This window comes from Etheostoma spectabile, chromosome 19 (genome assembly GCF_008692095.1).
Source record: "Etheostoma spectabile isolate EspeVRDwgs_2016 chromosome 19, UIUC_Espe_1.0, whole genome shotgun sequence".
Classification (NCBI taxonomy): Eukaryota; Metazoa; Chordata; class Actinopteri; order Perciformes; family Percidae; genus Etheostoma; species Etheostoma spectabile.
This window is the reverse complement of record NC_045751.1, coordinates 1,849,556-1,870,969: the sequence shown is the minus strand read 5'-3', so window position 1 is coordinate 1,870,969 and position 21,414 is coordinate 1,849,556. Positions and strand designations below refer to the sequence as shown.

The 21,414-nt window shown below is 38.2% G+C and overlaps 1 protein-coding gene and 1 long non-coding RNA gene across 5 annotated transcripts in view; one reads left to right on the top strand and one right to left on the bottom strand.

Annotated features, from left to right (window-relative positions):
- The first annotated feature begins 3,795 nt into the window (after positions 1 to 3,795).
- LOC116706983 (uncharacterized) lies at positions 3,796 to 19,494 on the top strand. Its single transcript, XR_004336382.1, has 4 exons — positions 3,796 to 3,902; positions 4,482 to 4,647; positions 7,384 to 7,387; positions 19,484 to 19,494. It is a non-coding gene; the product is annotated as an uncharacterized LOC116706983 (long non-coding RNA).
- Positions 17,628 to 21,414, bottom strand: part of usp53a (ubiquitin specific peptidase 53a) — a 30,475-nt gene continuing 26,688 nt past the window's right edge. For 3 of the 4 annotated variants that reach the window (XM_032544075.1, XM_032544074.1, XM_032544076.1), the window contains 3 exons: positions 18,902 to 18,968; positions 18,077 to 18,807; positions 17,628 to 17,999 (listed from right to left, as the gene is read on the bottom strand). In XM_032544075.1, coding sequence (XP_032399966.1) covers positions 17,902 to 17,999; positions 18,077 to 18,807; positions 18,902 to 18,968 — 896 coding nt within the window. In that variant the 3' untranslated portion in view covers positions 17,628 to 17,901. The remainder of the gene's footprint in view (positions 18,000 to 18,076; positions 18,808 to 18,901; positions 18,969 to 21,414) is intronic. The other variant, XM_032544077.1, reaches the window with a different exon arrangement.

The following is a 21,414-nucleotide window of genomic DNA, read 5'->3' as shown; positions in this document are numbered from 1 at the left end:
CCCTTTTAATTTTATTTCCTCTTGTCCTCTATTCATGCGCGGCGCCATTTGTTTAGTCGCGTTCCTACGGAGAGACCACACACGCACGCTCTTTGCGGCAAGGACCCGGCCTACTTTGCATCTGATAGCTAGAACTCGTTTCATTGTTAGGAAGTTTGATGATTGGATAAACCTACCGCATCAAAAACAAATCCCATGTGGAGTTTTTAATTTACATATTTATTTATTTTTAACATAGTCACACCCCAGAAATCAATCAATCAATCAATCAATCGATCTATCTTTCCTCACGGCCACACGCTGGAGGTCCTGCACGGTGCCGGAATACTTTAAGCCCTTTGTCTCTGTCTTGCTCTGTACATTTTACTATCATTCTAATCCTTGTAATAGCTTTCCGCGTATTATAGAGTCTAAGCTTCCTTCTTGCATGACATTGATTTGTTGCAGGTGAAGAAAGACGGTAAATTTTTTTTAGGTGTAAAGAAATAACTAATATGCTTCGAGAAGGCAACAAAAACAAACAGCAGCACCCTGTCGTCATAAAATAACATCTTGGGTTAAATCTTACATAGAGCGGAGTGGAAAATATAACACATGAATTATAAAGAGAGGACAGAAAAGAGAAAGATTGGAAGGCAGTTAGTGGAGCACACAACAACAAATGTCCTATAATGCTGATGATGCCTTCAACCACCAAAGCTATCGCTGTCGTCATGCCCTTTGTAAAGCCCCCTCCTCTGAGAGACCTTGAGTTCCGGAAGTAAGTTTCACATTTATTTCTCCCATTGACGTCTGGAAAAATCTGTATATAAAGAGTTTTAGACCATGCCTTAGGCTAACCAGCTACCACATGACTCATAAACATACAACATATTTTGTGTGAAAAAACTAAAACCTAAAAATGTGAAAAAGGTATAAGACTGTGTACATATTTTCATTATCAAGCAAAGGAACTACTCATCCCATTAACCAACAGCTGTTACGTCAGCTATAGCCTGCCTAGTGTTTAGTTTGAGTTAACATTATTTTAGACTGAATCAGAATGTCAGCTAGCAGTTAGCCGAATTACCATTTAGCCAAACTAACGTTAGCTTCTGGGCGGAGGCTAATAGCAGAAGCGTGGGAACATATCGTGATTAGTACAGCGTCGTAAATCCTCGTGAAACAGGATTAACATCTTGGACTGTTGAGCTCTATAACACATGAAACTGGAATTATGTGACTAATCTCAACATGTGTCCTGCTGGTTTGCATATGTCCTCCACTTCTGTACTGCCACAACAAATAAAACATGCTTCTATGTTTTTTTTATTACCCAAAAGACAGCACTTTCCTCTCACTCTGCTACTGTTTCTTTGCACTATACAGTAATAGTGATTGTGTTTCATTCAAGCAAGTGGAAGAGGTTTATAAGTGGAACTGGTGGAAACCAGCAAGTGGGTTTTGCCAAACAGCCTCAGGCTGGAGTGAAACAAAAACCCAATACTGTAATGCCCCCTAGTGATCAATTATGATGATGCCAAAAGGAGAAATATCATATGGCAAATATTCTTGCACAGAACTTTGCATGTGTCATTTGTGAAGCTTTTTTGATATAAGAGTTGCATTAGGGAAGATATATACATACACAGCTTTTAAAACGACAGGGCAATGTCAATTTTTCAAAAAAACTACACCATCCTTTTGTGATATTTAAGTACAACGTAGCCCATTTCAAACCAAAAAATATAATAACTGAAAGATCCTATAGCAAGTTACAGTAGAGCATCAATATAACTAAACTTGCAAAAGAGATACTAGGAAAAAGTAGCTATTGCCACATACACCCCGCATCTTCTTCTCTCAGTCCTCTATTAAGCCACCCTCTCAAGTCTGAACATTTGGCAAATCCCTGGAACAGACTACACCCTATTGCTACACTTCTTCAGCCTGCTCATATTTAGGATTCCAACGACCTCACTGGGACCCATTTTTTAAATCTTCCAAATCAATCAGATTTCACACTCTTTTGCCCCAAGTAAGAGGGCCTCTACCTATAATCCTGTTCTTACTGCTTGTCAGAATGACAAGAACAGAAACCTGTGGGCTGTGTGTGCGTATGTGTGTGTGTGTGTGTGTGTGTGTGTTTGTGTGTGCTTGCGCACGCATGTACACAGCTGGGCACAGGGTGGTCTGCTGAAGAACTACAGACAAAACAGTGAAAGCAGAATAATGAACAGCGTGAAAAAAAGAAATTAACAAATTTGAAAGAGTGAAAATAGACTGTTAGTCGTGCTGAATCACAGCAAAAAAAATAGTTCAAACTTAATGTTGAAAAAGCTATGTTAAACTGGTAATAGCACTTCAAGTTCAATGTGAACTTCTACATAGAAAAAGCAACTCAATCTCAAACTAATACGCCTGACATGAAAATGAATCAGTCTTAACTACAGCCACTCTGTCAAACCCACGTCTTAAATAGAAACCCTTTCCTTACAGGCGGCGATCTAGTCAGCAATAAAAATCATTAAGTTGCCGCTTAAAGCTGAATCTAAATTACTTTAAGAATTTGGCCGTCTCCTACAGCAACAAAACCAGGTATGTTCAGCATTAAAAGTACACACACACACACACACACACACACACACACACACACACACACACACACACACACACACACACACACACACACACACACAAAACGGTGCTTTAAGCAATGTTCGGTGACATTTCTTCTTGACGTTAAAAGTATTTTACAAACAAAACAAAGACCCCTCCCTCTTCCTCATCTCGTCCCCCTCCCTTTAATGCACTACCCCCCCCATTCAAAAGGCCATTTGAACAAAAATGACAATATGGCAAATCTTAAAAGTAGCGTTGCAGTCCTAATCCTGCATTTAAGCGAAGTTTGACTCTGGTACATTCACAAAAAGATCCTAGGTTGCATTTTGGCGAGTTATTCTTTAAATGGACTGCATATAAATTGTGCTTTCTTTGAGTCTTTGTTTGCTGCTCTGCACAACGTGTATGGTTTGCCGCACTGTATGTTTTGTGTCATTGTGTTAACCTGCTTGCATTCTTGTTACAAATAAGATATACCAGTTCTTTTAATTAGTTTTAGCGTACAATACATATATAAAGCCAGTACAATCTAAGTCCTTTTAGGCAAGTCACTCAGCAACTATCTTTCAACGCACTTTAGGTTATCAGCAAGCTATTTTCCTATTTAAATGAAGGGGAAAGCATACAGGAGGGGACGTAATATGTGCAGGCTACAAAGCTGTCATACTGGCTTTACAAACTAACCCCATGCTTTTCTATGGATGCGGTGTTTCCCCATTAGGAAGTCTCAGGGCTACAATGTAGATATCCTGTCACATACAATGTTTACACCGACTGATTATATTAAAATATTCTTTTTGCAATCAGTACAAATTGTATGGTCTTATTTCAGATGAATCCGTTCCACAAAGCATTCCAGGACGGAGCGTGTGTCTGGAATCCCTATCCGTAAGTAAACATGTATGCATGCATAGAAGAAACCAGTCATATTTCCTACCATGGAACTACTGACATTCAACCTGGTGCATATAATGTGACTGTTCTCTGATGTGTGTGTGTGTGTGTGTGTGTGTGTGTGTGTGTGTGTGTGTGTGTGTGTGTGTGTGTCTCTCTCTCTCTTCCTTTCAGGTCAGCAGACGTCATTGCTTCCCCCACCTGCACGTTAAGTTGCAAGACAAGCGATTGTCTAAATGTAAAAGCATGGGTTCATTTTTTGCAATTGTGTAAGAAACCTACCATAAATGAACTGACCAATACTTTCTTCTTAACACCACACAGAAAACCAGCCGGTCGCCCAGAGCTGGATGGGTCTATTGTTACGCAAGCTCGGCCTGCCACTTCAGCTTGGGACCCAGTTGACGGTACAGTGGCTTTGAATTTTTCCAATTAAATACAATTGCATGACAAGGAACTTGAGAAACTGACTTTTTGTTGTTGTTAACAGCGGAACTAATCACACAAAGGTAGGTGGCTCAGCCATGGAGATGGAAATGAGAGGTAAAAAGACCCACTTAAGTTATTCACATTAGTATATAATGTATAAGAACAAAACTAACACCATTAATTTATCCATAGCCACGAGGACATCTGTTACCCACATGGCACAACGGATGGATGCATTTGAGGAGAAGATGGATGAGCTGCTCATGCTCTTAAGGAGCTCCCTGTCACCTCCCTCTGCTCCAGTCGATGACATGTTGCTGTCGCCCTGCTCAACAGTCACAGAGCTGCAAGTGTTCGACAGGAGTCTCGGTCAACAGGAGAGGAGGAACTAAATGGTAATTAAATGGCCATAGTCCCGCCCTACCCTGCCTTAACACTATATAATTACATAACTTTAATTATCATTATAACTGAACTGACTTCTCTTACAAAATGAGATTTTACAAGCAATCCACTTTGTTCTACATGTATAATTTGTGTTTCTAAATGTTTTACAGGAACTTTTCCTGACAAGCCTTGGAGGGTCAACCGGATGTACTGCCATCCGTCGCATGCTACGGCGAGTGGCAACCAATGATGTTCTAAAACCGTATAGCCTGCAGGGCAGAAAGGCATAGATGGCCTTCCTGGACCTGACAATCTGCAGGGTAATAACAGGCAGGTGTTATTTTGTTGTTCACATCAGTATTGTGCTTAGCTTGGCCGATAAGGTTTTACTTTGACTTGTAATTTTGCTTCATTTTGACTTATTCATTTGAAAAACTTTCCCTCGCTGGGCAAGTGCTGAAGTTTGAAACTGTTTAAAACTATGTGATGTTCATAATAATAATAATAATAATAATAATAATAATAATAATGTTTATAATTATTAAACTATCAATATTGGTGATCAGAAAAAAAATAGCATTGTAAGGCAATTTGTCTTTCTTTTGTCAACGTGGTCATCCTTAGTATGACATATCAAACTTGTTTCTTTCTTTTAAGGCCAGTTGAGAAGGGCTGAGCCTTTAAAACCATTGTGCTCTATATTGTTTTGCAGGAAGCATGTCCTTTCACAAGAGCTGTTGGCCATCTTCTACACTGCTGCCATACTCCTGCTTCCTCCTCCTCCTCCTCCTCCTCCTCTCCCAGGCGCTTCAGATCCCTGCACACAAAAACCGCCGGACACAAGAACAGCTTCTTTCCCACTGCCATCATTCTCCTGAACTGCTGATAAGTGGGGTCATCCCCACTTTGGCATTTCACCTACACATTACATACTGTATTTTCCAGACTATAAGTCACTTATTTCTTTCATGGTTTGGCTGGTCTTGCAACTTATATATGAAACATTTATATACAATTTAACATGTTTTTAAATGTTAATTGATACTGAAAACATTACCGTCTACAGCCGGGCACTCTAGGCTTGTGACAACTATGTGCTACTCCTAAAGACAACTGAGAAAGACTGAACACAAACAAAATGCCCCCAAAAATAAAATCCTCGTTTGCAGATTACTAACTCCATGTCAGAAACTTGTGAGGGAATGGCGAAATGGTTACTCTTACTGAAATGAAGAAAACAAAAGGAAGCTAATCGGCTAATCGCAAGCTGAAAGCAAGATGGCCAGAGGTGGAGGAGTGGGTCCACAGATGGGTGCTTGAACAACGTGCTGCCAGGAGAGGCTTGTCAACAACGTAGTTACTTCTCCGCGCCATGCTAGTTGTTCTGTTTGCTATTGAGTAGTTGAATAACGGTTAATGCGTTACCGTTAACATAACGGACCCCTACCGTGTTCAGCTTGTTGTTCTGGGTGCTAAATGTCTGTTCTTGGATTTTGTGAAATACTTTTCTACTTAAATGTTACTTAAGTCCAGTGTGACTTATGTTTTAAAATACGGTGCTTTATTATTCCAATATGCATCTTGCACACTACATTTTCACTATTATGTGTCTATTAGTGCCAATAAAAACTGATTCTTGTATATATATTTTTTGTAATTTTTATGTTGTATAAAAAAGTTTTAAATCCCATCAAGTTTGCCTGTTATTAATTCCTGCTAATATGTAATGATTCATTCCTGCCCATGCACAGACAGTTTAAAGTAATAATAAAATTGGTATCATGGTTGTTAAAGTTTTTTAAAGGTTAGTGGAAGGGGAAAAAAAATAAAAATGAACACGTGTGACGGTAGGCACCAAGCTTCACGATAGACAATACATTTATAAGATAATATTTTTTGGCCTTTCCCTTTATTCAATAGTGACACTGGATAGACAGTGGGGGGGGGGGAAGAAATAAAATTTTTAAAAACTACTCAAAAATACTTTACGCAAAAACAAATAATCATAGAGGCCGCGCAATTCCATAATGCTATTCACTGCAGTTTCTCTAAGAAAGGCCCGTCTAAAAATTTGAGCTGGGCAATATATCAATCTCATATTGATTATTATTATTATTATTATTATTATTATTATTATTATTATGTTTTGATATCATCACATTGTAAGTGTCGTTGTTTCCTGGTTTTACAGGCTGCTTTACAGTAAAGGGATGCCAGACTGTTCTAGCTGTTCTATTATTTGCCTTTACCTACTTGTCATTATATTGACATTGATGATTATCAAAAATCCAAATGTGTAAATATTTTGTGAACCCTACAATGTCACTGCAGTATTGATATAGAAATATTAGGTCAAAAATATCACGATATTGGATTTTTTCCATATTGCCCAGCCCTACTAAAAATATAGTATATTTTTCTAAATAATTTATAGAGAATACAGTGGGGCAAATAATTCCTGTGTTAACACTGAAAGCACATTGGGATTTATAGTCACAGATTATTCTATTTTGGATAATAACTAGCCTTCCTGTGTCAAAGGTCACCAGAGTAAACTAATGTGCCAGAACTTGCCTCTTATTGCAAATATGGGCAGTACCAGAAGCTTGCAAGCCAGCTAGCGCTCTGGTCAATGGAAACAAAAGCACATTTAGGAAGAATGCAATTACTAGCAACAACGGTAGCTTGCTACATTGTGTGTTCAATTTTGCAACAACTTCTTAAAAAGGTAAAATCTGCCTGCTAAAGATTGACCTTTTTTCCCCCTTCATAGCATTATATAAAAGCACACCGATTATACAGTACTATGGCCCTGGGACTATCTCACCTAAATGCAATATTTAGTGGTCTATGACGTACCAAATGACTGCGGTAGAACTTCTCACCGATGATGTCACATAGCTTACTCCAACACACTTAGAAAGTATGGCAGTATCAAGCTGCTAACTGTACAGGCTGACTACATTAACAGCTGGTCAAAAACGGTTACAAGTTATATCATGGGTTAAATCACTGCCTGCAAATCAGGAACACTTATCTTAAAACAACAATAATAGGAAAGAACTGTTTGAGCTCTGTGAAAACCGGCGCCAGTTGGGCCATGACTAACGTCAGCCAACAAGCGACTAACAGGCATTAGACTTGGCCTAATGTTACATATTATTAAAGAAATAAGAACTATGTAGTTCTTCATTTTTACTTGTGTTTCATTAACTAGACATTGCTGTCCGTTTAACTTTACCAAGGGCAGATATTCTGTGGCCTATAGGCTAGTTAAAAAAAATATTTAGCTAGCCAACACTAATTTTCCATAACTGTTAGCCGGGTATTTGCTAATTGTTGGGTAGCCTACTTTCGCTAAATGAGCTGGAAACTTTTTCCGAGTATCAAAACACATGGTTTGACTCAGAAGCAAAACAGACAAAAACAAAACCAAGACTCACCAGTTGTGGAGCTGTCAGTGTTCATTTTAGACATCTTAGGAAAGGTGATGTCTTCCATTTCATGTAGGCCCGTCTCTCCTTCGCCATTAGCTTCCAATAGCTCGTAAAACCTGTGGAGACTTTTTAACTTCTTTTTATCCGAAATTGAGTTAAAATACACATATTTACCCGCATATACTCCATATCTGTATATCTATATTCTATATCGTTATACTTGTCTCTTTTAGTTTTGATAATTTTTATATAGGGACTTTCAAACGACCATTTTTGTCGTTCGGCTCTCGACCTCGCAGATGCTGCTAATTAGCTCGAAGTCTCCTCAGGTGTTTTTCCTAAGATGCGTTCAAGCACTCCTCGTAAAGTCCCCGCTTACAAACTTATTCTGCATTCGGACAAGTAAAATGACCACAATATAATTAGATACTCACTGTTGTGGAAATAAATCGGAGGCTTTTAGAACAAGTTTCATCCTGATGGGCTAGAACACTTCAGTTATTTTTTGTTAATGGTACCTTATTAGCCTGCATGTTGAAAATACAAAACCGACCGCACGGCAGGTGGAGTTCTTCCCAGTTCGAGAGAGGCTATTTAATGTACCAAAAACACAACCTTCTCCAATGAGTGCGATTCCATTTCATTAAACTCACTAAATTAGCCTATGTCAGGTTTGTTGCTCTGTAGAACAGTGCTCAGTGCTGTTACCTGTGGCCAGAAGCTATGTTGCAACAATAATGATGAAGGCCTACAGTAAGACATAATTGACTATATCTATCAGTCCTGAATCAGGGCTACTAGAAAAACCTACATGTGTACTTACCTGAAAACAATTCTAGTCATCATAATGGATTTAGCTGCAACCACCTTTATTGTAGGGACTGGTATTATAATTGTTTGTATGTACCTGCCCTGCTAGTAGCTTGCTGTAATCTGTTTTGCTATCTTGTCACAGCATCTGCTATGTCTGCCCCTTAATGCCACATCTCATCAACATATTTCGAAACCACATTGTTAATGGTTTATGTGGGCTACACTCATGTGAAAGATTTTTTTCTGACAGCATTTAAAGGTACACTAATAAACAAAACAGGCAACAAGCATACCATGAAGCACAACAGCATTTATTTCTGTAATTGAAATGTGAAATGTCAGAGTGGACATAATGGAAACTGCTTTTACTGTGCAATAAAACCAACTGTCATTTCTGAACAACAGTTGTGCTGATTTAAAGGGGGAATAATACAAAAAATGAAAAGAAAAATAAGGAGTTGGCCAAAAATGGAGAACGGGAAGAAAAGATGATGCAGAGGGAAGGGAGGGAGGGCGGGGAGGGGGACTTATTAAGAAGGGAAAGACTGAGATAGGTTGACAGAGTGAGAAACCATACGAGGATAAAGGATGTGAGTGAACTTGAGGGACAGTTTGAGAGAGAGTGCAAAGAGAGGAGAAATGAGAAAAACGAAGTCGGACTCTGAAAGTAGACACTAGGGTTTCATATTTTTCCCGAAAATTAGATGAATCAGATTTGTTTGTATGTATCTATTTATTTATTTATTCAGCCCAAGTAATATATCATATCTCATTCAAATATGCCTTCCAAAATCCCAAACTGACATTTTTTTATATTATTTGTAGTATTATTTGGGCAGAAGAACACAGTTTATGTCCATCATCAACACAGTTGCAATAAACAATTCTGCTGCGTATATACATTCACACATATATATATACACATACATACATATATACATACATACACATACATATATGTATATACACACACATACATATACAGTGGTGTGAAAAAGTGTTTGCCCCCTTCCTCATTTCCTGTTCTTTTGCATGTTTGTCACACTTAAGTGTTTGGACATCAAACCACTTTAAAAAAAGTCAAGGACAACAAAAGTAAACACAAAATGCAATTTGTAAATGAAGGTGTTTGTATTAAAGGTGGAAAAAAATCCAAACCATCATGGCCCTGTGTGAAAAAGTGATTGCCCCCTAAACCTAATAACTGGTTGGGCCACCCTTCAGCAAACAACTGCAACCAAGGTTTGCGATAACGGCAATGAGGCTTTTACAGCATCCTGGAGGAATTTTGGCCCACTCATCTTTGCGAATTGTCCTATTCAGTTACATTAGAGGGGTTTCGAGCATGAACGGCCTTTAAGGTCATACCACAACATCTCAATAGGTTCAGGTCAGGACTTTGGCTAGGCCACTCCAAAGTCTTCATTGTTTTTCTTCAGCCATTCGGTGGTGGATTGCGGTGTGTTTAGGATCATTGTCCTGCTGCAGAGAACAAGTCGTTTCAGCTGAGTACACGAACAGATGGTCGGACATTCTCCTTCAGGATCTCTTGGTAGAAGCAGAATTCATAGTTCCTTTTTCACGGCAAGTCTTCCAGGTCCTGAAGCAGCAAAACAGCCCCAGACCATCACACTACCACCACCATATTTTTACTGTTGGTATAATGTTCTTTTTATGAAATGCAGTGTTCCTTCTAAGCCAGATATACTTGGACACACACCTTCCAAAGAGTTCCACTTTGTCTCATCGGTCCACAGAATGTTGTCCCAAAGTCTTGGGGTCATCAAGATGTGTTGTGGAGAAATTGAGACAGCTTTGATGTTCTTTTTGCCCGCAGTGGTTTCTCCTTGGAACTTGCCATGCAGGCCATTTTTGCCCAGTCTTTTCCTGATGGTGGAGGCATGAACGCTGACCTAACTGAGGCAGTGAGGCCTGCAGTTCTTGGACGTTGTTGTGGGGTCTTTGTGTGCCTTTGGATGAGTCGTCGCTGCGCTCTGGGGTAATTTTGGGCGGCCGGCCATCCTGGGAAGGTTCACCACGTCTTCGCCATTTGTGGATAATGGCTCTCACTGTGGTTGCTGGATTCCCAAGCTTAGGAAATGGCTTTATAACCCTTCCAGACTGATAGATCTCAATTACTTTCTTTCTCAATTGTTCTGAATTTCTTTGGGTCTCGGCATGATGTGTAGCTTTTAAGGATTTCTGGTGGCCTTACTGTGTCAAGCAGCTCCTATTTAAGTGATGCCTTGATTGTGAACAGGTGTGGCAATAATCAGGCCTGGGTGTGGCTAGAGAAATTGAACTCAGGTGTGGACAACCACAGTTATAGTATGTTTTAACAAGGGGGGCAATCACTTTTTCACACAGGGCCATGATGGTTTGGTTTTTTTCAACTTTAATAATAAACACCTTCATTTCAAATTGCATTTTGTGTTTACTTGTGATGCCTTGACTATTGTTCAATTGGTTTGATGTTCCGAAAAACTTAAGTGTGACAAACATGCAAAGGAACGGAAATGAGGAAGGGGGCAAACACTTTTTCACAACACTGTATACATATACATATATGTACACTCACCGGCCACTTTATTAGGTACCCCATGCTAGTAACGGGTGGACCCCCTTTGCCTTCAGAACTGCCTCAATTCTTCGTGGCATAGATTCAACAAGGTGCTGGAAGCATTCCTCAGGGAGTTTGGTCCATAATGATGATGGCATCACACAGTTGCCGCAGATTTGTCGGCTGCACATCATGATGCGAATCTCCCGTTCCACCACATCCCAAAGATGCTCTATTGGATTGAGATCTGGTGACTGTGGAGGCCATTTGAGTACAGCGAACTCATTGTCATGTTCAAGAAACCAGTCTGTGATGATTCCAGCTTTATGACATGGCGCTTATCCTGCTGAAAGTAGCCATCAGAAGTTGGGTACATATGGTCATAAAGGGATGGACATGGTCAGCAACAATACTCAGGTAGGCTGTGGCGTTGCAACGAGCTCAATTGGTACCAAGGGGCCCAAAGAGTGCCAAGAAAATATTCCCAACCATGAACACCACCACCACCAGCCTGAACCGTTGTACAAGGCAGGATGGATCCATGCTTCATGTTGTAGACGCCAAATTCTGACCCTACCATCGACTGTCGCAGCAGAAATCGAGACTCATCAGACCAGGCACGTTTTCCAATCTTCTATTGTCCAATTTCGATGAGCTTGTGCAATTGTAGTCTCAGTTTCTGTTCTTAGCTGAAAGGAGTGGCACCCAATGTGGTCTTCTGCTGCTGTAGCCCATCTGCCTCAAAGTTCGACGTACGTGCGTTCAGAGATGCTCTTCTGCCCACCTGGTTGTAAGGGTGGTTATTGAGTCACTGTTGCCCTTCTATCAGCTCGAACCGTCTGGCCATTCTCCTCTGACCTCTGGCATCAACAAGGATTTCGCCCACAGAACTGCCGCTCACTGGATGTTTTTTCTTTTTCGGACCATTCTCTGTAAACCCTAGAGATGGTTGTGCGTGAAAATCCCAGTAGATTAGCAGTTTCTGAAATCTCAGACCAGCCCTTCTGGCACCAACAATCATGCCACGTTCAAAGTCACTCAAATCCCTTTCTTCCCATATGATGTGGTTTGAACTGCAGGAGATTCTCTTGACCATGTCTACATGCAAATGCACTGAGTTGCCGCCATGTGATGGCTGCTTAGAAATTAAGTGTTAACGAGCAGTTGGACAGGTGTACTAATAAAGTGGCCGGTGATGTATATAACAACACATATATATATAACATATATATTGTGTATATATTTATATACACATATAGATATATATACTATATATATATATATATACATATATATATATATACATATATATATATATATACATATACTATATCATATATATACATATCTCATATATATATATATATATACATATATTATATATATATATAATATTAATATACATATATATATACATAATATATATATTATAAATATTAATATATCATATATATATATATATAATATATAATATACATATAATATTACATAGATATATATATATAACATATTATATAATATAATATATAATATATATATTACCTTATATATATAACATAATATATATACATATTATATATATACTATATATATACATATAATATATATACAATATATATATACATAATCTATATATACATATTTAAACATATATATAATATACATATATATATATCCATATATATATACATATATATATATACATATATATATACATTATATATATTACATATAATATATATATATATATATATATATATATATATATATATACATATATACATATATATATACATATATATATTTACATATACATATATATACATATATACATATATTATACCATATACATATATATAATCAAATATATATACATATATTACATATATATATACATACATATACATACAATACAAATTATATATATATATACTATATATAGACATACTAATATATATACAAATATATATTACATATATATATACAATATATATACATATCTATATATATACATATAATATATACATATACATATCATACATATATATAATATATATATATGTATATAATATACATATATATAAACATATATATAACTTATATATTACATATATATACATATATATATTAAATAACATATATATACATATATATACTATATATAATATATCATATATATATATATGTATATATATAATATATTATATATATACATATACATATATATAAATATATATACATATATATATAGTATATATATACTATACATATATATACTCATTATATATTACATATCATATATATATGATTATATATATATATATATACATATTATATTGTATAACCATATATACTAAATAATATATATATATTACAATATATATTACATACATATAGTATATATATACACATTATAATATAGATATATATACACAATATATATACAATACTCAATGAAAGTGCTAAAGTTACCACTGAATGATTCCTAAACCGTTCTATTGAACCAAACCCATTCGGCTGTTGAGATTTGTATGCGGCTACAAACGGGGATAACTATTTCTTTATTAGGGCAGGCATATTTCTCTTTTAACACATACAAGTTCAACTACATGAAAGAAAGCGACCCACTGCAAAAAGACAGGGCCAAAGGCCGATGGGAACAATTGAAAAAAAAAAAAAAAAAAAAGCCTAAACACTCTGCCGCAATATCAGCGTTGGATTGGACTTGTGTCCACTTGGACTACAGATTTCTTTTAGTTTACAATGCATTCTGACCCTGCCCTTCCTTTTTCTCGTGGAAGTGTGCTCCGAGAAGCAGAGAGCGTTGATACACTGCGGTCTCAGGCGGTTTATCTCCGCCGCCACGGGTGTAGCCTACTGCTGCGTAATGCATTTAGTGAACCTTTATTACCGTAGTTACATTACAGCACCGCTGCCTGCATCCACGTTACCGTATGACAACAGACGCGCACTCCTTTTGTTTATTTCATTCCCGTTTCCCGTCATAACCTTTCCCTTTCCCGAATCGGGAAATAGTCTTGATCAGATTTCCCGGGAATGCCGTTTCCCTGAATCACACTGAGCTCAGCTGATGGTCCTTAATGAAGTAGGGCAGCTGCAGAGGTGGATTCCATATGACGGGCCCACTCTGATGGATGATGGAGAACACACACGAGAAGTATGCATGGCAACACTATGACAGACATGCCATGCAATGAGGAGCAGAGTCAGCACGTTGTCAGGGTTCTCTGAATACATTGCATGGTCTTGGCTACATTTCTTCCTTTTCTCCCTCAAGTGAACATCACAAGAATTATTTCCAATCTGGAATTTACATTTAAGAAAATCATTATCTTACTTAATTGTAGCAACAAATGTGGCAGTAAATGGTTTATTTGTGGGCAAATAAGTTGGGGTGAAACTCCATCCTCTACCTGTTTTTCTAAGTCAATTATGCGGTACCGTTTTGGCAGTTTGCACATTTTCATGTTCTTTTTAGGAACTTATTTTAGATATCTTCTGTTGGAGAGTCAGTACAATCCTGAAATACCTGTAGTTAATAATCTTCATTGTTTCTGCTGGAGCATGAAGACACTTTCAGGGGCAATGTGCTGGAGAATTAAAATAAAGTGAAATAATCCTAAAAAAATATATAATATACTCCCTCAGTCTTTTCTTTTAACCAGTGTTAAATTAAGTATACACTCTTAACCTAAATAACAAAAGACTACACAAACATTCTATAAAGAAGGCCTACCGAGATACAGAGTGACACATTAAATAAAGACACAAATACAGCGCGACAATGAATTCAAGTAAATGTTATAGTGCACATTGTTGTTAAATTGTGAGATCAAATAGCTTTTTATATTTTGGTTGCAAAGTCCTCTACTTCCCTCTTGAGGATGAAAAAAAGTATGTTAGTTTATTTTGTGTTCTGAATCATCAACATAACAGAAAAATCAGAAGACCTCTCAGGGCGTCTCGGATCGATTTCCAAGACATTACAAAAACATTTACATTCTGTTAAAACACCCACACAACGCATACAATCCTGAAATCCCTTTGTTTCAGAGGCAAAACATTGGTCTTATTTAATCCATCGGCCGTGTACGTAGCTGTTGAGTTACTCTCTAGAAGGAACTTATAAATGAACCTCAACAATTTCCCAGACCTGGATATAACTTCAGCATTATTGCGTAGTTTATTAGTGAATGTTTTGAATATTAAATTATTAACTTTTGATGGTTTTTGTAACAGTTAGAAAGTCAAACGTATTAAACATATACCAACATATAAAGTATTTTAGAGAGGCACTAGCATGATCATCTGAAATATTAGTGGGAAAGACTTTTACACTTCCAGGTCAAATTCTGATCCGCTCTTTTCTCTGCCCATTATTTACACAGCCACAAGTTATCATTCCATCATAGACCTTTCTATTGTGTGTTTAATTTAAAGGGGCAGGTGTCTTTGTAACACTCATGGATTGAACACTGCCTTACATTATAGTCAGAAATATAAAATATTGACGAATTGTAACAGAAAACGCGTATTTAGTAGGGGTGGAAAAAAAGAAAAAAAACAATCGATACAGCATAGTAGGAATAGGAAGACTATCTAGTGAATGACAATCTGCACAAGAGTGACATAGAATTAGATTTGGCATCCAAAGGAATCAGAAAGGCATTAGAAGGAATGATATCAATCCATGTTCATAAAGGTGGCCATCTGCAGTACTTTTCATACACAACAATGAAATGTGGTTCATGTAAAATGTATTCAGAAAAAAAAAATACTTTTGGTTATAGTCAGAAGTGGCACAATGTGTTGTAGAACTGCAGGAGTTTTAGTTGGGTAGCATATACTTCATGTTAGGTGCATTAACAATACGAGACAGGGGGCGGGCTCTAGCTCACCCAGTAAGAGCATGCGCCCCATGCTGGCTGAGGCCTTCGCAGCGGCCCGGGTTCCAATCCAACCGCCATCCCCGTCTCTCGCCCACTGTCTCTCTGAAATAAAGGGTTTAAAAAGCCCCAAAACAAATCTAAAAAGGACAAAAACAATAAATGGACAGCAGGTGGCAGCAAATCACTATATTTCCCAGCAGTTGTTGAATAAAATGGTGTGCATATTTTGTTTCAGTAAGAACTATTTATTTAGCAGACAAAATTCATCATCAGAAACATGTTTTTTATATATAAATAATTTATATATTAGCATAAATAGTAAAAGATTCAAGATCCACATTACTAAATTTTAAACTTTGTGCTCTCACATATAACATAGCTTGACACACAGATATGCTTGAATAAAACTGTTTATTTAACAATTATTAATCAATAAAAATAAAATTAGATGTTACAAAAATTCTTTAAAATGAAAGAATTGTACAAATCACGGCTCCAATTCAATCTGGTCATGACATAGAAAAATACAAAAAGGCACTGCGCATTAGAGTCTGCTGCATATATAAAACAGTTTAAACCCCCCCCCCCCCCCAAAAAAAAACAGTCCACTACTCAGATTTACAACATGTTATTATTAATAATCCCACTCAAAAAACAAACGCCTTGTCTATCTCTAGTTGACAATTTCACAAGTCCTACCAGTGCGGACCTGCTGCTAATATGAGCAGTTTTTTTTTAAGAAACATGACCGAAGACTCAACAACTGATACGGCTAAAGACAAAACAAATTAAGCTTATAACTGTATGGAGTGTGAAAAGAAAAACAACTGACCAGACATCCAGCGCAACCACATAAAACAGTAAGGGACGTGTGAAGGTGTGCATGAGAGGAGATAGGGAAGTGCCTCAAGCTACTGTGCCACATACCTTTCTACCAATAAGCAATCAAATGAATATATTTATCCATTTCCCTGTAATAGTATAGCCCCTGGACCCCTACACTAGTGGTCAGAGATATTTTGGTATCTTAGACCTCCTCTGGTTGAAGTTTGACAAAAGGAGAGACAAAACAAAGAATTATGCATGTTATTTGCACAGATTAATAAACTCAATGTACCAACAAGAATCTGAGGTTGAAAGTTTCTGCGCCTTCGAACAGTCCTGCAAAAAGGCCTCATCAGCCAAAAACCTGTCCTGGAGCTTTTTATTTACACGGATCCTTGGGATCCATTTTTAAGTTGTGTCAAAAGAGTGCCCAAGATGTTGTATTACTTTCCAAAATACACAACAAAAAACATGTTCTGAATATTACTGCAACTTGTGTTCTTCAAAAGGAAGGTATGTCAATAAGAGATGGAATTGGGGCAGACACCTCATAACACTGAGATGGGAGTAATCCAACAAACACAATCATTCAATAGAGTTAGAGAAAGTACAACTGCAAGAAATGTGTTACTTTTTCATGTAAAACAAATCTTTTAATCTCGAGTGATAAAGTGGCTTTTTTTGTGACACATTCTTTACCGACCTAACGCTTTGCTTTTGAGTTCCAAAAGTCCGTACATGATCAACAGCAAAATCTTTTAGGCATGTTTGTTACTTCTTACTGTACCTTTCTAGTTCACTGTGCAAATTCACAACTCATTCAAAGCTTTGAGCAGTTCCTACCACCAAGATAGCTATTAAGGACACATGCCATTCTTTTTACAATCTCTTTGGCATCCAGTTTCCTGTCCAACTACCTGTTATGAAAAGTAAATGAGCTAATACACATCCCAGTTAGGAGTAAAACTGTGTAGCAGCCATAGTGCATAGCAATTTCTTTTGGCATCCAGTAACTGGTTTAAGTGTTTTGATGCTTTTGCTAAAATCATAGGAAGCCATGCTCATCAAGTCCTTTTGGAGTAATTGGGTTCCACTTTGCAGTAGTCTTTGTGGTAGAATAGCCTGCAGGACAAAAGCCAAAGACTGAATCAATGCATTTACAAAAAAGCTAAAACAGTTCCACAAACAGTATAAATAGTATTAATACCAGCATATGGTACCTGATTCTGATCTGCTTTTGGAAATCTCTGGTGGCTGAGCATCTGGCAAAGGGAGCCTTCCTTCAACATCACTCTCCCCTGATGACGTATGGTCCTCTGCTTTCATGTAAAAGGCAGGCTTCTTATGGTATTTGGCCCGGTAAGTGTCAGTCATACAGCTATCCACAGAAAAGTAAGTGGTGGGCAGAACCATATCTGTCAGACCAGGGGAGTCTGAACCGTCATCGTGTCCGGGCATTGGACTGGGTAACCTTTCGTCGCTTTCGCTGGCTGACAGATCGTTCCTATCTTGGTCCGATGACCCCGACTTGGAACTGGCATCCGATGAAAGCCTGTTCTCGGCAGGTGTCTCAATCCACCGACGGAGGGTGGTGTGCGAGAGTGAGGACACGCCATTTTTGGGTTCATTGCGGGGGCTCAACCGTATTGCCACCTCCGGCGGTAGGTAGTGGACACCAGATGGGTCAGCAGGACTGTTGCCAAAGGTCTTGGGGGGTAAAGGTGGGGGATAGTTGAGCGAGAAAGGGTCTATGTGGGCAAGAGTGGCAGACTCTTCTTGTTCAGAGAAAGGTCCAGCAAGGTCATCTGAGCTGTTCCACTCAGAACTGCTGGTCTTTGCCAAGTAAAGATGTACGGGGCTCACAGGGCTGCAATCCACGTTTTCCTCTTGCTCGCTGTCCAGACCATTGTTTTTTTCCAAGATCCCGGGAGTGTACCGGAAGGCTCTTCTTCTTTTACAGAACAAAAACACAAACACCAGTATTTTAGATGCCCTTGTGCCAAATCAACTGACTTGTGTTATGTTCTTTACAGATCTTGGTTTACCTTTGTATTGGCTGACCAGAGAGGTTGCCTGCATCTTGTAGATCCGGAGATTGTCTTCCTTGTTCACCTAGACAACAACAAAGCCTTATGAGCGTTAAACACACTAATCTGTAAATGTGTGGTCATCACCACCAGATGATCAAAATAGAGCTAGGGTTCTGTTATGAGTTTCTTTTAAAACACTGCTACAGTATTTTTTTTCTGTCTCTCAGGCAAAGACATGTTATCTAAGAGAGGTCATGGTGAGGCTCATTGCCTGGTGCTGTGAGAGGAAGTATCAAAGCAGCTAGTCTGGCAGAGCACCCTCAGGCCCCCTCTGTACCACTCTGTCTGATTCGGCCAAAGAACGTGGCCCCTCAAAGGGAATTTGGGTTCATATCCAGGCCGTTAGCTTTGAGCGAACAGTACTAATGAAACAATAAGGACCCTGAATGAACTCTAGCAGATTAAGACGTTGGAACATACGCAAAGCTATAAACACCAAGGAAAACTCTATCTATTAAGGTCAATCATATCATGTGATGTCAATGAATTACGCTGCAATCATTTTGAGATAATAGCGGATTCCACACATTAGATCAGCAAAAAAACTTGTTTAGAATCAGGTCCCTGTTGTGGAGCTTAGCCAAGTTAACAGGGTGGGTGTGATTTACAAGGCCTGAGACAGACAACAGGACAAGGAAGAGAGTGAGTGGCTGAGGACCATCTGTGATGTGTCAGCATACCCTCTTTTTTCCTGTGCTCTCTCAAAGCATTAGTGGCTAAATCCTTTGTGCTGGCATGCAATTACGCCAGGGTCAGACTCCAGACTCCAGATCCCTCTCCACAACACTATTGCATTTTTAAGCCGCTAAGTCCATGTGGCAATTCACAATTTGATGACGCTGATCTGCAGTGTTGGCAAGCAACTGCAACAATATCATTTTCAAAAAGAAAACAAAAAGGATGCAGTATACAATGCTTTTTCTCTGGAAAATCCCTTTATCTTTATGGTCAAGTGCACTGTTGCCAAGAGAAAGCTTGAAGGAGAAAGCAGCTGAATCACAAAAGAGCAAGGTGACTGTGTTGTTGGGTTGCCTGTCCGTCACGGTTAAAATCAAAAGATGTGTCCAAAAACAGCTATCAAATAATCGCTATAATTCCCATCCGGGTTTAATGTAAATCAATTATTCAGGTTCAGCGTCTAGCTGATCTTCATTTTAGTAGAATTTTGGGATCACTGCTGTAGCTGTGGACGCCAGCAAAACAGATGTACTCAAGGTATCCTACTGTTTACATGGCCTACTGCACTTGCCTGGGAAACTGTCCCATCTACTGCGCTTGCATGGATTAAGCTGTGATTCAGTGGCATTCAATGTACAAACTGCACCAAGTGGTGTGCAACAAAATTTCCCTACCGTTAACTGGAAAGCATAAAGTCAAGTTGCTAAATAGGATAAAAGAAAGTGAAGCTGTCTCATGTTTACATGTTTTTTTGCACTTTCTAAATGTGTGAGCTATCAGTGATTGACATTATAAGGCCCATGCTGTGGGTCTCTGCACTATATTCCCCTTTTAATAACATGTGAGGATTGATATATTCTACTTATGTAAATCACTAAAAGACCGGTCTCTAATCCCATTCCAACATAAAGGTTACCTCTGAGAAAAGTTCAAGAGAGGCACCTGTTTTGGGGTGTGCTGTTATCCACTAAAAAATACTCAGGACATTTAACTGAAGAGAACAGAGAAGTGATCTGACATCATTTCAATGATACCAACTGCCAGCGTGCAAAACTATACAGACCATACAAGCAAACCCAAACTAAGTTTCTACAAAATTGTACATGCAAAAATTCCTGACAGCCCTTTGAAGTTTTGTTGATGTGAGAAAAAAAAACTACGCATTTCAGTTCTAAAACTGTCAAGTTGAGATTTGTAGTTCTGTGCGTTCTTCTGTCTGGGGTACTTAAAATTCTTGAACATCAATCAGCATGCATCAATCAGGTCAGCAAGACCTGAGCTACATGGGGAGGAGAGAGGAACTCCAAAACATCATCACACATTCTTTCAAATCAATTGGAATAGCTTTTGTTTTGTGTCGGTTGATATGACACAGGAATCGGACTATAAAGCCAAACGCCACATTAACGCAGAATAGCATTACAGCTCTTGACACACCAACTCATGGACACACAGTCACTGCATGTGTATGCAAACACACAATGGGAAACCTCTGGGATAAAGAATCTATTCACCATTATTCCTTATTATCTTTTTCTGAACTTTACATCAAAAGCATTGTTTTAGATACGGACACTATCTAAGAGTATAGTATATCTCGTACAAATTCTTATTTGGGGATTTCTACATAGATGAGGGCAAAGTTAATTACACAACTCTTCTGTTTATGTAATCCTCACTTTGAGGTTGATATATTCATGTGCAAACTGAGCCATAACAGCTTCTCAAGTGAGTTTCTATGGACTCTTCCTGAGGTCTGAGGCAGCCAGCAGAGCCAATCAGGACAAAGG